Here is a 16,604-nt window from a genome sequence, read left to right as displayed (position 1 = left end):
TAGCCCACATTCACTCCAGCTTTGACAAAAGAACTGAAAGAAAGATCAATACGGTGTACCTGTGACCTACAGCCACCTTCCACTTTGGAAAATGGTATTTAATTTACAACCACCTGCTAAATAACTTTGTTTCCCTATGTTCAGTGTTACATAACCATAGTTCTAGGAAAGCGTGCTAAAATAAATGCCCGTCTGCAAATGAGTGGAATTACACTAGGGCTGGATTGGGCTTCTGTTATCGGGGCCACCTTTCCCTCTAGACAAATAGCTGTGTCCTGAACAATGCACTTCTAGGCTAAAGAATGCATGTGCCGTTCCCCCACGCCTCCCAGCAGAACTACAAGTCAGTTTGGCTTAGGAACTGTTTCAGCCAGCCATTTGTTCATTCCTGTATGTTGTCTTTACTGGGCCAGTGCTTCAGGAAGGTGTCAAACCCCGACTGAATAATACTATACCGTGTGGTAGGGGAAGAGTAGTTCTGCCTGACTCCCATCTGCAGATCAGTTTATACCCTAAAGTTGGAGCAGCAATGAGCCTCTATAACTTAACTGGACAGTGGTAACAGCTTATTAGAATTTCATGTGTGTCCTGCTTTTGTTAGCAGTGTTGAAATGGGCCTGTTCTTGCTTCTCTTGAAATCAAAGGAAGCAAATCAGCATAAAATTAAACCATAAATCATTCCTCCTGCTGCTGCTTTAGACAAAAAGAACAAGCAATAAATAACAGCATAAAAGAAATTTATTAAGGTAACACTGCTATTTATACAAGTTACTCATGCTAGAAAAAAGCATAAATGATACATGTAAACAATTGTTTACAGAATACTTGTTTTTCCTTGTAAAGGTGCAAATGATCTTCAAATGTAAACACAAGAATGCCAACCTTTGAGGGGCCTTTTTTTTTTTTAAAGTCTTGTTTAATGACCCATTTTTGTTAGCATAGTGTTATTTTTCTACATTCTCAAGCACATTAAAGTGCTGAGTTATAAGAACCAAACCGTACTGAGATGCTAGCACTGCTCTTTTAATATCAAGGATGTACATTTCTCCAATTCTTTCAAATCTCTAATTTAGTAGATATGCCACAAAGTTACCTCGGTTGCATCATGACATTCTCTCATTCTGGAGCATAACAATACAGCAAACTTGTCTTGTTTGCTCAAGCTGGATGGCAGGCTGCTCCCACGTTTTTTGCACTCGCTAAAAGATATCCCATTACTCACAATGCAATTGCACACTACCTCCTGCAGAAGTCTATTAAGCAGGCCTCACACCTTTTCCAGCTCTAAAGCCAACATAAGGAAGTGCATAAAAATTCACTAAGGGGAGGTACCATCTGATCCTTATCCTAATGTTCCCCAGTATGAATTATAAAGGAACAGGAGAGAGATAGGTAGGGAGCTAAGCTGATTCTGACCAGAGCATTTTTCAGCAGGAGCTATTTCAAGTCTGCAATAGAGGTGAGTGTTAGGAAATTGCAACTATCTCTTTCTAGATTCTCCAAAAATAACAAGTGGTTCCCATGTGAGCAGAGACAAGCCTTGATAATAACAATAAGTGCTCTCATAAGGTTCACATACAGGAAAGACAGAGATCCTGAACCTTTGTACCACACACTGGAAAAATGCGTAATTTTGGAGTCTAGCTATTTTTCACCTTTCATCCCCAACCTCCTTTTTGAGCATCAGTAATTCAGCAAAGAGATGGGAGTTCCAGTCCTGCTTCTCATTGCCCAAAAAACCAACCAGGCACTCAGGGCACTAATCTTCACAGCTCCTGTGCTCTAAGAGGCCCAGTGGCTTGGCACAGCAGCATCTAGAAGTATCACAGGATGTAGCCCTGCCCCAACCATCAGCCTGTCAGAACTCAATCTCAAAAAATTAAAAGATGGAATCTTTCACTGTGAGTGATACAAAGAAAATACATGATACAAATTAAATGAAAAAATAAATATACTCTGCACTCAGAAAAGCTTCTGTGCAAAGGTGGCACCTTTCTGGTCAAGTACATTTTTTTTTTTTAAATGAAGCTCTCTGTAAATAAGGCAAAAGCACTATTTTCAGTATCACTTTCCTCTTTCACCCACTGTATGGATGCCACTTCCACTGCTGGAGGAGGAGAGGCCCTCCTCTTTGCCAGACTCCTGGCACAGCTTGCAGTCCCAGGTCATTGTTTATGCTAGAGTTACTTTTACAGTTCCGTTTATTCAAAAACCAAGAGACTGTTTAGGAAAAAATATGGACATAAGCAAAGCTTCTAGTTGTAGTAGGTGGTTCCTGGAGTCTGACACGGTGGTCTCCCATTGGATGTGCGCTCAAAAAAGTCATTTTATTTATAATTCCATAGAAAGAGGCACCAGCAAAGAATTAAGGTGGATCTATATTTTACTAGAGCTGCACAGAGCTCCAGAGTCAGTAAGTCTCTTCAGTTTGTTTAGGATTGAGAACCAAGGGCTTTCCCTCCATTAGACGCTTACCATATATGGGATTCACAATGTGTCATTTTGATAACGCCTACACCACCTCCCAGCCGACGATAGTTCATTCCGCCATACAACCTGCAAAGACAAGTTGGTCATACTGCTTAGGTTCTTAATGCACTGTCTTCTCTAATAAAAGCATGAAACAGCCTCCATAGGCGGCATGTATCGTTCAGCACAATAGTTGGTCTCCATTTCACGTGATGCCTGTGATTAAGCTGTCTGATGAGTAAGGCAGGGATCCCCAATCTATTTAAACACACATCTAAAGTAAATAGCCATATTTGCTCACATATGTATCACCCTTGAGGAGGACAGCAAATTATTTTGCTTCGTGTCTTCCAGCATCAGAAAACTACACTGAATTTCCTTTCTGCTCCTATGTAGTTTCAGGAACAGAGGGCAGCAACTCTGTGGGTTGCATTTGGCCCCAACTCTGTGGGTTGCATTTGGCCCCCTGACTATGCTTTGGGCAACCCTGAAGCAGTGGGTAAATCTTCTACATGGTGCACAGCTAATTTCAGACTCATATCTGCTTTATACTACACACAGCTGAACAGACCAATGTATAATGCATTTCAAACATCATCTGTTCTCTCCATGCTATGATACTGAAACAGTGACCACATTTCATATGGAAATCTGATGCCTATCAGCTCTCATTTCCTGCTTCAGCTGCATATTCCTCTATGTGCTGACGCAGTTAGTCTGCTGGAAGAAATAAGACTGGAGTTCTTTCAGTAACTGTCACCAATGCCACCCACTAACTGCAGATTGCATATCAAGGATTTCCCAGTGGTGCTCCACACACAGGAGAAAAATTTCACACAGCAAGAAGAACCGCAGCCAATAAAGAGCGGGAAGATGATAGGCGACATCACCAGCTTTATTCAATTCAGTGACGGTAACAAATACGCTAGTATCCTCAATAGCTACCTATATTAGCTACAAACACATGCTTTGGCTAGCTCTCCATACAATATGTCCTACCACTCCTGCCAGGGAGAGCAGCTGTCACCATTCTGTTAAAAGGCAGAATTAAATTACTCCTGGTGGAATTGTGCACCACTGTGCAGGCACAGAATTCATGTCCCCCACAGATTTCTTTGCTTCCTTACAGAGAAAGGACTTTCTGAAGGGGAAGCAAAGGGAAGCCGCAAAAGCGGTCATTCGCCCCACCCCAGCAATGCGAGCGCATTGTTTTGGGCACCTGGAGCAGATGGCAGAGAGTTAAATCACTGCATGGGATGTAGGGGTGCGGGGAAGGCGGGGCTGGGGATGCTCGGGCCGGTGGCAACTACCCTGCACCGGGCTCAGCTGCTAGTTCCGGCTGGGCTGGGATGGATGGGATTTGCTCTTCCCCTGAAAGGAGCGGCTTGGGCCAGGTCAGACCCACCCCCAGAAACCTCCGCCATCTGCAGGAAGCTCCACACCCTCCTTCCATTGCTCCTCATCAATGGGGGAAGGGGTCACTGTAGAGGGAACTCCTCTGCTGTCTACCCAATCCCAGTGCATCCAGACCCCCGCATACCCAGACCCCCACATACCTGAACCCCCACCCCGCTGAGCCTCCTCAGACCCCCCGCACTGAACCCCAACTCCTTCACCCAGACAACCCCCCCAGTGAGTCCCCCACACTCCAATCCCCACCCTGACAAGCCCCCTGCACCCAGACCCCCACCCCACCAGCACCCCATGCTAAGCTCCATCCCCCCTCAAACAGATTCCCCTGTTGCGCCCCAACCACCTTCATTTGGAGCCCCTGCAGAGTCCCATTGCCCCTGCACCTGGAATGAGCCCCTGTGCATCCAAAATCCCCCCGCAGCCAGACCTGCCACTGAGCCACCCATACCCAGATTGCCTCACACAGAACCCTCTCATCCCACACCTGGATCCCCCCTTACACTTGGATTCTGCTGGGCTGAGCTTAACTGCCCACACCCGGTGTGCCTGGTGTGGAGGGGCAGAGCCCCAGGGTGTTTCTGTGGCAAGCCCAGCCCTTGCGCCGTGTCATGGTTGGGTGCTGCCTCTGCATCAAGTCTGTGTTGGTGGGGCAGGGTTGGGGAGATGGCTGGAGGTGATCTCCCACCTCTGTGCAGCCTGTGGCCTGTGCTCTCCATTGCAATGCTGGAGCCTCCACATTTATTTATTGACAAAATTTGTAGAATTTTGCAGAATTTTAATGTGTGCGCAGAATATTTTTTTGGCACCGAGTTTTTAATTTTTTGGTGCAAAATTCCCTCAGGAATATTAAGTATATACTGCTCCCCACTGGGCTGCCTTTCTGAGCTGAGGCATCACCACACAAAAGTGCTTAACTGAGAGGAGTGCCTCCTATACTACACAGGAAAATCTCAGCATGAAAGGGTAAAATACTAGTTCAGGCCAGTTCAATAGGTCAAGGACATTAATTTCTTCCTGTTCCCTGCACCCTGACAGATTTCTAAAGCATCAAATCCCTTTTAAGGATATAAATAGGAGTCAAACTCTACACTGATTAGATTAATGTACGAACAGTTGTTTTCAAGTGCAGTTATCGTCAGAAAAGTGATTCTGGAAAAACAGCCTCTCTCTGTTCAATACATATTTCCCACCAGTGGTTTCATATCAGATCTGTTTAGTTTAAAGGTCAAAACAAGATTTTTCTAACTGCTAACCATGTAGATTTAACAGAACTCCATATACTCAAACTGCTCTGCTTCATACAATAGATCCCCATATAGAGAGATTCTGGAATCAGAGCATAGCACTGTGAAGCCTAGATAGCCCCAAATGAGCACACTGAATTCTTCTCTGCTTTCTGTATCTTTAAAGCTACCACAGCTAAGGTATATGTTTATTTTTGTTGGTAAACTGAGCAGACATGGCTCAATGCACATGTACACACACACGTACACACAGAGATCTCCAGATTAGCCTACAAAAAAAGTGCCAAAGCACAGTATTTGAGATTAGGAGGTCTAGGTTCTAACACAGGCCTGGTCCACACTACGCTGTTAAACCGATTTTAACAGCGTTAAATCGATTTAACGCTGTGCCCGTCCACACTACAATGCACTTTAAATCGATTTAAAGGGCTCTTAAAATCGATTTCTGTACTCCTCCTCAACGAGAGGAGTAACGCTAAGACTGATATTAACATATCGATTTAGGGTTAGTGCGGCCGCAAATCGAAGTTATTGGCCGGATAGTTATAGTGATAGCTACCCACAGTGCAACGCTCCGGAAATCGATGCTAGCCTCGGACCATGGACGCACACCGCCGAATTAATATGCCTAGTGTGGACGCGTGCAATCGACTTTATAATATCTGTTTAATAAAACCGGTTTAAGTAAATTCGAAACTATCCTGTAGTGTAGACGTACCCACAGTGTGTGCCAATGGCTCACCGTGTAACTGACTAAGTCACTCACCTTCTCTGGACCTCAGTTTCCCCATCTCTATGATGGCAAATCAACACTTCCCTACTTCCTAATGGTGTTGTGAGGCTTAATTCACTAAAGTGGGCAAAGGTCTTTGGGGTCCTTAAGTATAAGGCACTATAGTAGAATCACCTCTATTATATTCAAAATGAAGATGGTAGAGGGGACTTCAAGCACAGTGGCTGCAGTTTTGAAAAAGGAAACTGCAGGCCCTCACCACAGGGAGCTATTTCCAAAATGGCTGTTACTCCTCTGGTCAGATGTATGGGGGAGCAATGGGCATGACACATATTGGAACACAGCAGCACTACAGACCATTCTGATATGGATTATTTTGGTGAAAGCCCAACACTTATGTAGAGGTTTGCTACCTCTCTTTAGGAAATGGCTGTGTAGAGAGACTTCACTGCTACTGATATAGTCTATCAGCACTAAAGTGACAGCATTATGAGTGGTAAATGTCTCCATTTCCTTTCTATTCTGAAACACATTCCAGGCGCATATGGGTGGCAGTGAAACACAGTTTCTCCACCTCTCAGTTATTCAGAAAGGGATTCTCTCTCTCACACTGGAAATGGGAGGTTAAGCATGTGACATGCTGGATCACATTGCCTGCTCCCTCTGTTTGTTTCACTTTCAAACAAACCAGCCAAGTCACACAAAGGGTTACAATGGCCACCTCCATCAACCAGACTTCCAGTAAGATGAGGCACAACACATCTCCGCTCTGCTGGGAAGACTCTAGTCATAAGCATAATTTAAGCAGGTGTGCCTAAGGTTTGCATTGTCACTGTTTCATGAATTTAAAGGTTACCTCCATGTGTTAGCATCAGGATCAAACACTTCAATGGTCTTCAAGTATGTTGTGCCATCAAAGCCTCCCACTGCCATTAGCTGTCCATTCACTACTGCAAGGCCAACCTAGAAAACAACCCCCCTAGACATTATTCATGCTTCATTGCAGGTCCTGAAGGCTTGTCTCACAAGAAAGACACTTCAATAAAGACCATTCATTAGTCAGCAGTCAAGCCTTGGGAAGATGTCAGTACACAGCACACACGTTCCTGGAGGCAGTAGGGGTAGAGAAGGGACAATTGTATTTTAGTATTTCTGTTAAAATACAGATTCAGAAAACCTAGCACAAAATTGTATTCAGCTAGAACATTTCAGTACAGATTCCCTCAAAACACACGGCTACTTCCCTGGGATGCTGAGTAGAGTTAACCAAAAAGAAAAGAAGATTAGAGCTTTCCCACCCTGTCAGAGAAGACAAAAAATGTGTTTTGCTGCTTGGTGCATTGGCAATTGTGTTGGACTCTCATCAGCAGTATGTTGGTTTTACAAGTGATTTAAATGTCATTGCTCTCAAGACTGGTTCAGCTCATCAGATAGCACAAATGATACATTCAAGCTCATGCCCCAGGGACTGGGAGAGTAAAAACAGCAAGGGTTAGAATGAACAAGACCTTCAGTTGTACTACCCTGATCCCAGAGCGAACAGTAAGATCCTCCAGCCCCAGGCTCCGAGGACCTCATTGTGATGCTGGCAGGCCAGATGCCAGCTCTTGCCCAGGCTGTAGACATTAGCAAAGAACCGACAATCTCGTAGCTGGAGACCAGACCAGGTCACCTGTATGTTAGTTTTGCTTAAAACAGGTATTAGTCTTATAAGACTGTATTTAGTGTTTAGATTCTATGAAATGCTTGTAAGTTGCTGTATGCATTAATCACACTTATAATGTCTGTATTCCATGCTATAAGAAAATATGTACATTTTGCTTTATAACTTTGAAAATGTTTGCTCTGAATTTATGAACTTAGGCATGGGAATCGTTCTCCCATCCATCCAGAAGGACTACCAAAATCAGACAGGCCATCAAGGATCATTGCAATACAAAGGATTGGTTAATGGCCCGATCATACGTAGGAAATGCTACATGCAAGAAAGCTCATCCTGTGGCCTTGGAAGCTGAATGAAGGAAATAAAACAAAGCCACAGGAAAATTTTCCAACGTTTTGGCTATTTGAACTCTGAAGGGCCAGAGACTCTAAACTGAAGCCAGAGATCCCCAGGGCCTGCCCTGAAAGACACTTAGAGTTGTAGTGGTCTGTCAATTCAATCACTCTTAGGATTTAGATTGCAAGTCATTTGTGTGTATATGTTTGCTTGCTTTAACCTGTAAATAGCTCTCATTCCTTTTTTCTAATTAATAAACCTTTAGATAGTTTATTACAGGAATGGCTACAGGCATTGTCTTTGGTGTAAGATCTAGGGTACCAACTGACTAGAGGTAAGTGACTGGTTTCTTGGGACAGGAAGCAACCTGAATGTGGTGTGATTTTTGGTGTAAATGACCATTTATCACAAAGTCCAGTTTGTCTGGATGGCAAGATAAACATGATAGCTCTCTAGTCTGTTTGCTAACTCCTCCAAAGTGCACAATAGGACAGGGCCTGTGTGTTTAATGGCATGTTCTTTCCTCTAATGGCTTCTGATGTTATTGGGAGGGTGGGGGGAAGTACTTACTGAAGTAGTGCGCTCAAGAATTCCCTGCTTCAGAATTAAGTGCTCATGACTCAGTGCTATTTGTCAAAACTCTTATGGAAAAAAGTAGCCTAAAAACATTTCCCCTTCTCAGTTGTATAAAAAGTTGTCATCACCCATTCACCCCTTGCAGCATAGGAAGCTAATATTGCTACATCTTGTACTTCCTTCTGGGCAATGTGCTTTGCCTTTTTACAAACATTTCCCTCTTAGAAGGGGGTTAAGACGCAGGAAAAGTGCAAGAAGCAAGAAAAGAAGAGAGCCCTCCATATGCTCCAGCTAAATAGCTATGCACAGCACAAGCTGGCAAATGAAGCAGAACTCACGCCGCTACGCCGTGATGTCATGGCCACCACAGGAGACCACTGGTTGGTTCTGGGGTTGTATCTCTCGGCACTGCTGAGCTCTGTGGTATCATCTCGGCCTCCCACAGCATAGATCATGTCCTGGTATACTGCACAGCCCAGGTGCTTCCGTCTAGTCCCCATGGGAGCTATCGTGTGCCAGCGATTCTCTTGGGGATTGTAGCGCTCCACTGTGGAGAAAGTCACATTACAAATCTTTGGACACCATCTAATGCCCTTCTATAAGTGACTCTGTGCTTGTAGCCATAACACGAATCAGACTGTGAAGACACAACATTTCCTCCCCAGATCAGAAACACATTGTGTCAGTTTGTCACCATCCACACTGCTTCTCCCTGCTTTTTCTAGAAGGCTTGCTATTCCTCCTCCTCTCCCCAACCCTAGTCTAACAAAGACAGGAATGCCAGATGTTCAGTCATTTATTGCATCTCAGCTGAAGAATGACAATCTGGTGAAGCTACAACTGGTCTATACTGCCATCTACACTTGTGACAAAGTGACCTCCAGTAAGTATCCTGTTGCCCAACCCAGTGAAGACCAGAGATATTGCAGAGATGATGCACTGGCTCTTGGTAGGCAAATGCTAAGAAAATGCAGAAAGTAACTGCCTATTGCAACATCCTAGTGATAAGCAGACATACAAACATATAACTAGCTATCAGTGGTTCAGCAGGATGGGAACAACACTATGGTACAGCAAAATCAACTTCAGGTGAGGAACTCACTCAGAAAACAGACCAAAAAATATTTACTAGCTGTCTGGGGAAGGCTTATGGGTAAAAGAACGGGACCATGGGAGATACTGGTTGCAGTGCAGTATGGAGAAGTGACATACCTGTATTGAGAGGCGACGTCCCATCGGAGCCTCCCACAGCATAAAGAAAGCCCCCTAACACAGCCACTGCCACTCCTAAGCGCCTGGTGCTCATGGAAGCCACACGAGTCCATTTGTTTTCTTTTGGATCATACCTGCCACAAGAAAAAGCAGAGACCAGTTGAGCTTTCAAATATACACATCAGGCCCTGATTCCCTTGGGAGCTGCACCAAGCAACCAAAGGAATCTGGGGGGAGCAGTATTTCCGACAGTTCCACATTCAGGTGGGGTAATACTAACACGTCTGTTCTGGTTTTAGCCTCTAAAAGAGGTTCAGGATATGCACACTGTGGCAGCTAGGCAGACAGTTACTGTTTGCTGGAATTCAGGTTAAACTAAAGACATCCACCTTCAAATACAATCACTAACAAACCCACTCAGCATTTGTTGCCTCCTTTCAAACTCATGTGCACCAACTGCATCTTCTTATAAGATCTTTCCTTCTCCTCTCCTCCAGCTTCATTATTTTTAATACCTTTCCACAATGTTGAGACAAGAGACGCCATCCTGGCCACCAACAGCATACAGGTATCCCCCGAGAACTGCCACTCCAACACTGGTCCTGCAGGTGCTGGTGGGAGCCACATCACTGCTCCACTGATTCGTCTTCGGGTCATATCTAAAAAGTGTGTCAAATAATTCAAGTCTGAACTGCTTATCTATGGAAATCTCTGAATCCCCTGTGGCTTAGGATTAGTGGTACAGTGGAACTTGCTTACCCTGAATTCAGAAGGAAACTATAAAGAAGAAGGATGAAAGTCCTGAATGCACAATGCACTATGTAGTGCAAACTGCAATTCTGGTTGCAGTAAAACCTCATCTTAGCATGAATTCATTCTTGGAAAAGTTACCTACTCCACTGTATTTTACTTTAAATCACTGAAGGTTTCAAAGGCCCAATTCTGAACTCCATTCCTCCTCCCTTGTATGTATTTCCAAGGTTCACATAATTCTCTGTTTACCAAGCCCAGAAAAGAATGTCTGGATAGTTTTCCGCACCTTACAAGTAAATATATGCTTGCAGGCTCACCTTCATGAGCAACACTAAAAAAACAAGAAAATCGGAATGCATACGTAAGGAAGTTAGCAAAAGCCATGCCCATCAGAAACTACAGCCACTCTTACACTTCATTTCCCTACTCCTTTACATGCCAAAGGCTATGCTTTATAGAGAGCTCAGAGCAGAGGTCAGACTAAGATTACCATTAAGTTAGGGATACAAGGCTACATCCTGTTATGTCTGATGTCTTAGTTTAGTATAACATTGATACAGATATCAAAAAGGCTAGTAATCACTGCCACATATTAGCTTATGTACTGATGCAGGAAATGTAGATAGTATAGATGTAGTATTTCAGCTGTTCAGCATACGATCAACACAGACAGCAAAATGGATACCCTTATCACAGATAGCACAATGTTTTGAATGCATGTTAACTCTGCAATGATCTGCTGGAGACCTACCTTTCTACACTGTTAAGGTAAGAAGAACCATCATGGCCTCCCACAGCATACAGGAGGTCATCCAGAACACTGACTCCAACTCCACAGCGTCTTTTGCTCATGGAAGCCACCATCCGCCACTCATTGGTTTGAGGGTCGTAGCGCTCCACGCTGGAAATTGCGTCCCCACTACACCAGCCTCCCACTGTGGGAATCAACACAAGAAACAGTGTCAAGGTAGTACATCAAACTCACACCATGTGTATGTGTCTACAACAAATAATCTATCTACATCTTCTGCCCACAGATGTTTCTTACACAATATCGCAAGAAGACAGTCTATCAGAATTATTCACTGATAGATAGACTGTCAATAAGAAAACAGGATGGGATTTTCAGAAGTGCCTACGTAAATTTAGGAGCACAAGTCCCATTGAAAGTCAAGTGTTTCAGCATGTATTATTATAAGTGCTACCACAGTGCCTGGGAGCCCTAATCATAGACCAGAAACCCATTTTGCAAGACAAAGGCCTTGTCTACACTACAGGGAAAATTCGATCTAAACTACACAATTTGAGTTATGTGACTACTGTAACTCAAACTGACGTAGCTTAGATCTACTTACCACGGGGTCCACACTATGTGATGTCGACAGGAGACACTCTCCCGTCAACTCCCCTTACTCTTCTCGATCTGGTGGAGTACAGGAGTCGACGGGAGAGTGATTTACAGTCGATTAAGCAGGTCTTCACCAGACCCACTAAATCGACCGCTGATGCATCAATTGCCATGCATTGATCCCTGGTAAGTATAGACAAGCCCAAAGACAATGCAAGACAAGAAGAAAGTGAACGTTAACTCAAAGTGTGGGATGGGTAATATAAAATGTCATTTCTGATGGTCTGATAGTTAGGGTTGGCCATATGGATTAACTTTGAAACAGAGCATTTAAACTTGGATCTCACAGTCAAAGTTGCAGGCACTGTACACACCTGCAAAGAGTACTTCTCCACAACGGATGGGTTTGCGGGGTCGAGTTCTTGGTCCCTGCATCAGCGGCCGCTCTTGGGGCAACAGCAGGTAGTTCTTAGCTTCATCCACCAGGTCCCTGTGCAAGAGAAAACATTTATTCTAAATGTCTGGGTGACAGTGGCATTTTTCAGGAAGTACTATTTGGGACATGCCATCCCTAAAAATAGCAACCATCATCAATCACCTTCCAGTTATTGCCATACTAAATAGAACACGCATGACTTTATGTACTATATATATGACCTCTCTTAGGTATTCATTAGACATCTACTGCTAAAAAACTCACACAAAATACCAATAGATGGAAGCGGTATCCAGATGATAAAAATGTCATCATTCAGCTTTAACTAGCTCACTCACCCTTTTACCCATCACCCTGCAAATAATTCTAATACTCTAACCCCCTGAGCAACTTCAATCAGCTTTTTCACAACTTTATTTTAAATAACCTGCCACAAGAAAGCTTCCGCCTTCTCCCTGCACAAATTGAACTTCTCCAGCACCAAAGTATTACATCTGTCCAAAGACCAGGAAAGGAACAATTTAGTGCTACACGAGTGACAATTTTCTGTATATAAAAACACCAGAGCTTCAAAGTCTGATATCTCGTGAGCCTGCAGCATTAGAAAGGGGAGCTTTATGCCACTGTAAAGGAGAGCTGCAGCTTCCCCATAGTCCTAGCATTCTCTTCTAGTTCCAGGAGGGTTAGTATAGTCAGGAGTTCTGAAACTGTGGGTGAGGACCCAAAGATGGGCCACGACACAGTCTCGGGTGGTCTGCCAGCACAACTGCATTCTCCAGCCAATCTCTTAGTAAATATTTAACTTTATGGGACTCATGTAATCTAAGTAAAAGCTATATAAATGTAATGTTCTGAGCTGTGTATGTTGGACAAAATATAGAAAAAACTATTTATTTTAAAAACAAGCTGCAATATGTCAAGTTTAATTTTTGTGAGTACAATGGAGCATTTCGCTGCAAGGTAATCTAGTAATGTACACACAGTCCACCATTTACAACTGTAAAAAATGTCAAGCAGTATTTCAATCTGACATGGATATATTTATTTTTAGAAAATGAGAAGGATGCTCTGACGGAGAAGATACTGGAAGTCTCAGACCATCTAGAGCTACACGAAATGAGCCAGTCAAAAAAATATAGGAAGTGGTAAGAAAATATGATGACACATATTTGAAGTTTGGATTCTCTTTTACCAGATCAGTTAAGTATTTGTTGTCTCAGCGTGTTATAATATAATTGTCATTTTATGTTTTATTTACAATATTTTATTCTTTTCTAGTTAGTAGAGAGTATGGTTGGGTCTTTACTTACACAGCACAGAAATTCAGATTTTACATTAAAAAAACTGAAAACACAAGATAGTGTTCAAAGTTGGACAACTATTTTGTTTTAAAATCAACAATTTTTTAAACAATTTTGTTAACATTGTTGTGTTGCTTATTGTTCAGTTTTATACATTGTACATTTGCACACTGCATTTTCCCTGTCTGAATGTCGAATTTTGCTCTCAACATATTTTTAAAGTGAGGTGTAGTTTTACTAAAGCTGTTTGGTTTCAAAGATCATGAAGCATTTCCTTGAGTGCATATTGCTTGGGATTTCCATAATTGTTTATGTTAAAATGAAAAGGAAACATGCACATTTTGTATAGTGTTCTAATTTATATGTAGGTAATAACAAAAATCTAAAATTTTCCCCAAGAAGTATTAATAGTGGGTCGCAGTGCCTTTTGCAGCTGGGGGTGGACTTCAGGGAAAAAAGTTTGGGAACACCTGGCGACACAGGCCATTAAAGTAATGACATTTTCAGATACAGAAAAGCAATTTTAGGTTGTTTAGAAAATGGCTTCCTCTGAGCAGTGCTCAGTGGGATTCGTGGTAACTAAGGCACCTGGCTTTACAGCCAAAGTGATAGGAAAAACATGCCATCTTGGGAAGGGTGATTTATCTGAAAGATAAATTGCCTACCCAAAGCTTTCTCTCCCACCAAAATATTAATTAAAAAAGCTCCTTTGAGGGTACATTGCAACTTCTACACAAAGAAATACATACTTGCAATGTGGTGCTTTCTTCTTGCAATGCAGTGCTTAACTCTACCCAATCCCAGAAAAGGAAACTGGTAAGTATCACCTTAGTTTTACCACTGACAACTCACAATATCTTTGGAGTGCAAACACAGATAAGGCACCCATATGAAGTGAAATTTATAGAAGTACACTGTTCAGTTTCATTCTTTCCAGCAGGACTTACCTGCATTCTTCATCACTTTTAATGAGTGGATCTGAGCCGACTGTACCCACCAGGAACTTGGGACTGAGTAGTGGCAGACGGACATGTTGCAGCACCTATGAGACAAAACAGAACACAATTAAAGGCAACGCACTTGTCACCTTACAGATGGAGGGAACAGTCAAATAGAGAGCAACATTAGTTAACTTGCTTCCACATGCTTTGTGATCCAATTAAGTTATAATGCAGTCACAACGATAGAAAGATTAGCAATAGGAGTGTAATAACAATCCCAGTAGCAATACAGACCATGACACTCTGGCTCAATGCAGCTTTTTGTCTATAGCACCTTTGCAATTTCAATAAGCCAATGTAGTCATCCAGCAGGACATCATCAGATTTTAAAAGAGCTGATCCAATGAGACTGCTAATGGATGAAACCAACAACCTGACTGAAAATCCTGAGGAGACTGCAGATGTCTATACATATTGTCCTAAGCACTTGTTTGGCTGGCAGTTTTATTATCTATTTACCCTTCTGAGTGTACACTGCATTGTACAGTAAATGAACTACATCAAACATGCCACAAACAGCTTACACTTTAAATAAGTGGTCTCCAACCTTTTCGTCTGGTGAGTGCCAGATGAAGGACGATGGCAGTGGTCGAGCATCTGCCAAAATGCTGCCAAATTTTGGTGGCGCCGCCTCTCGATGACGTCGCTTGTCGGTGGCAAGTGATGCCATCGAGAGGCGCCGCCGCCGAAATGCCGCCAAATTTCGGTGGTGATGCCTCTCGATGATGCCGCTTGTCAGCAGCAAGCAACGTCATTGAGAGATGTCACCGCCGAAATGCCGCTGAAATTCGGCAGATGCTTGACTGCCGGCCAGGACGCGGGCGCATTTAGATGCCCCCGTGGGCACCGCATTGGGGACCCCTGTTTTAAATGCACAAGCAGGTATAATAGAACACAGAATTAAACACAGATGAACATATGGTCCTACAAGGGTCCAAAGAGTTGTAAGGGGTATAAACTAGAGCTGATAAGAGGATGACAATTCTGTTTCACAACAATTTTTGAGAGTTTTCATGAAATGCAATTGTGCTGAAATGTCCATTTTTGGAGCAAAAAGGGCAAAGCAGGGCAATAAAAGTCTCTCTTTCTCTCTCATTATTTCTGACCAGAGAATCCTGGAACTCAGAAACCATTCCCTCAAAAACATTGTCAAAACAGATAATGCTGCCGCAAAATTTTAGCTTTGACAAAAGGGCATATTTAATTGAGAATGTCCTGACCAGCTCTAGTATAAACCCTCAGACTTCAAGGTATAAATCAACTTCCTGGGGTTAAGAAGAAACTTCCCTTAGGGGCAGGTTATTCCATAATTGCATTATGGGTTTATTCACAATCCTCTGAAGCATCTGGTACTGGCCACTGTTAAAGACAGGATTGACTAGATGAACCTGGAGTCCGATCCAGTAGAGCAAATCTTAATGTTTCTATCTGTAAGCACTTTTAAAGGGCCAGTTACTGATGTACCTGGGCACTGGACTTTTAGGCCTAGCTGACTGGAAACTGTGAGTGTTCTAACACATCTAGGAAGTTAGGAGGGGAATTACTTCCACTGCTTACACCAACAAAATCCAATCTCTCTCTCCTTGTACAAAGCAGATGCATGTGAACCATGCTCAAGGTTACCTGGGGTAACTGGGGTCGCCTCTCTTGAATGCTGTACTTTACCCAGGCCATCACTGCATTGAACACCTGCTCCTCACTGCGAACATTCAACTCATCACTGGATATGATATCTATGAGCTGATTGGCTGGAAGAAGCATGAACTCCTCACTCTCCATCACCTGTTCAAAAAGATGGTGATAAAGAAAAAGGTAAGGACAGTGTTTCAAAGCACTCACTGCTTCTGGATTCTACCTCAAGGTTAAAGGAGAAATCTTTCCCTTTAGATAGGGTCCAATTGGTCCAGCAAGGTCCTGAGCACTTTCCACTTCCATTGACATCAGTGGAAGTGAAGGATCTGCAGCGCTTCCCAAAATTGGACCCCAACAGTGCAGTTCAGATAACTTTTAGATGGCAACGCAAATGAATGGGGAATATAAAAGTTCTGTAAAGTGGTAAGTAACAGAATGCACTAATCTAGTTTCAAAATTCAGGAGTAGCAAAGCCCTCATTTAAAGC

The 16,604-nt window shown here is 43.1% G+C and overlaps 1 protein-coding gene across 3 annotated transcripts in view; it reads right to left on the bottom strand.

Annotated features, from left to right (window-relative positions):
- KLHL20 (kelch like family member 20) overlaps positions 1-16,604 on the bottom strand; it is a 47,315-nt gene that overhangs the window by 2,578 nt on the left and 28,133 nt on the right. For 2 of the 3 annotated variants that reach the window (XM_050963214.1, XM_050963216.1), the window contains exons 4-12: positions 16,109-16,267; positions 14,432-14,526; positions 12,122-12,237; positions 11,151-11,334; positions 10,162-10,305; positions 9,647-9,780; positions 8,773-8,981; positions 6,716-6,822; positions 721-2,556 (exon numbers count right to left, since the gene is read on the bottom strand). In XM_050963214.1, coding sequence (XP_050819171.1) covers positions 2,472-2,556; positions 6,716-6,822; positions 8,773-8,981; positions 9,647-9,780; positions 10,162-10,305; positions 11,151-11,334; positions 12,122-12,237; positions 14,432-14,526; positions 16,109-16,267 — 1,233 coding nt within the window. In that variant the 3' untranslated portion in view covers positions 721-2,471. Of the gene's footprint in view, positions 1-720; positions 2,557-6,715; positions 6,823-8,772; positions 8,982-9,646; positions 9,781-10,161; positions 10,306-11,150; positions 11,335-12,121; positions 12,238-14,431; positions 14,527-16,108; positions 16,268-16,604 lie in introns of those variants that run through there. The other variant, XM_050963215.1, reaches the window with a different exon arrangement.

This window comes from Gopherus flavomarginatus, chromosome 7 (genome assembly GCF_025201925.1).
Source record: "Gopherus flavomarginatus isolate rGopFla2 chromosome 7, rGopFla2.mat.asm, whole genome shotgun sequence".
NCBI classification, from domain to species: Eukaryota; Metazoa; Chordata; order Testudines; family Testudinidae; genus Gopherus; species Gopherus flavomarginatus.
This window is presented reverse-complemented; position numbering and strand designations above follow the sequence as displayed.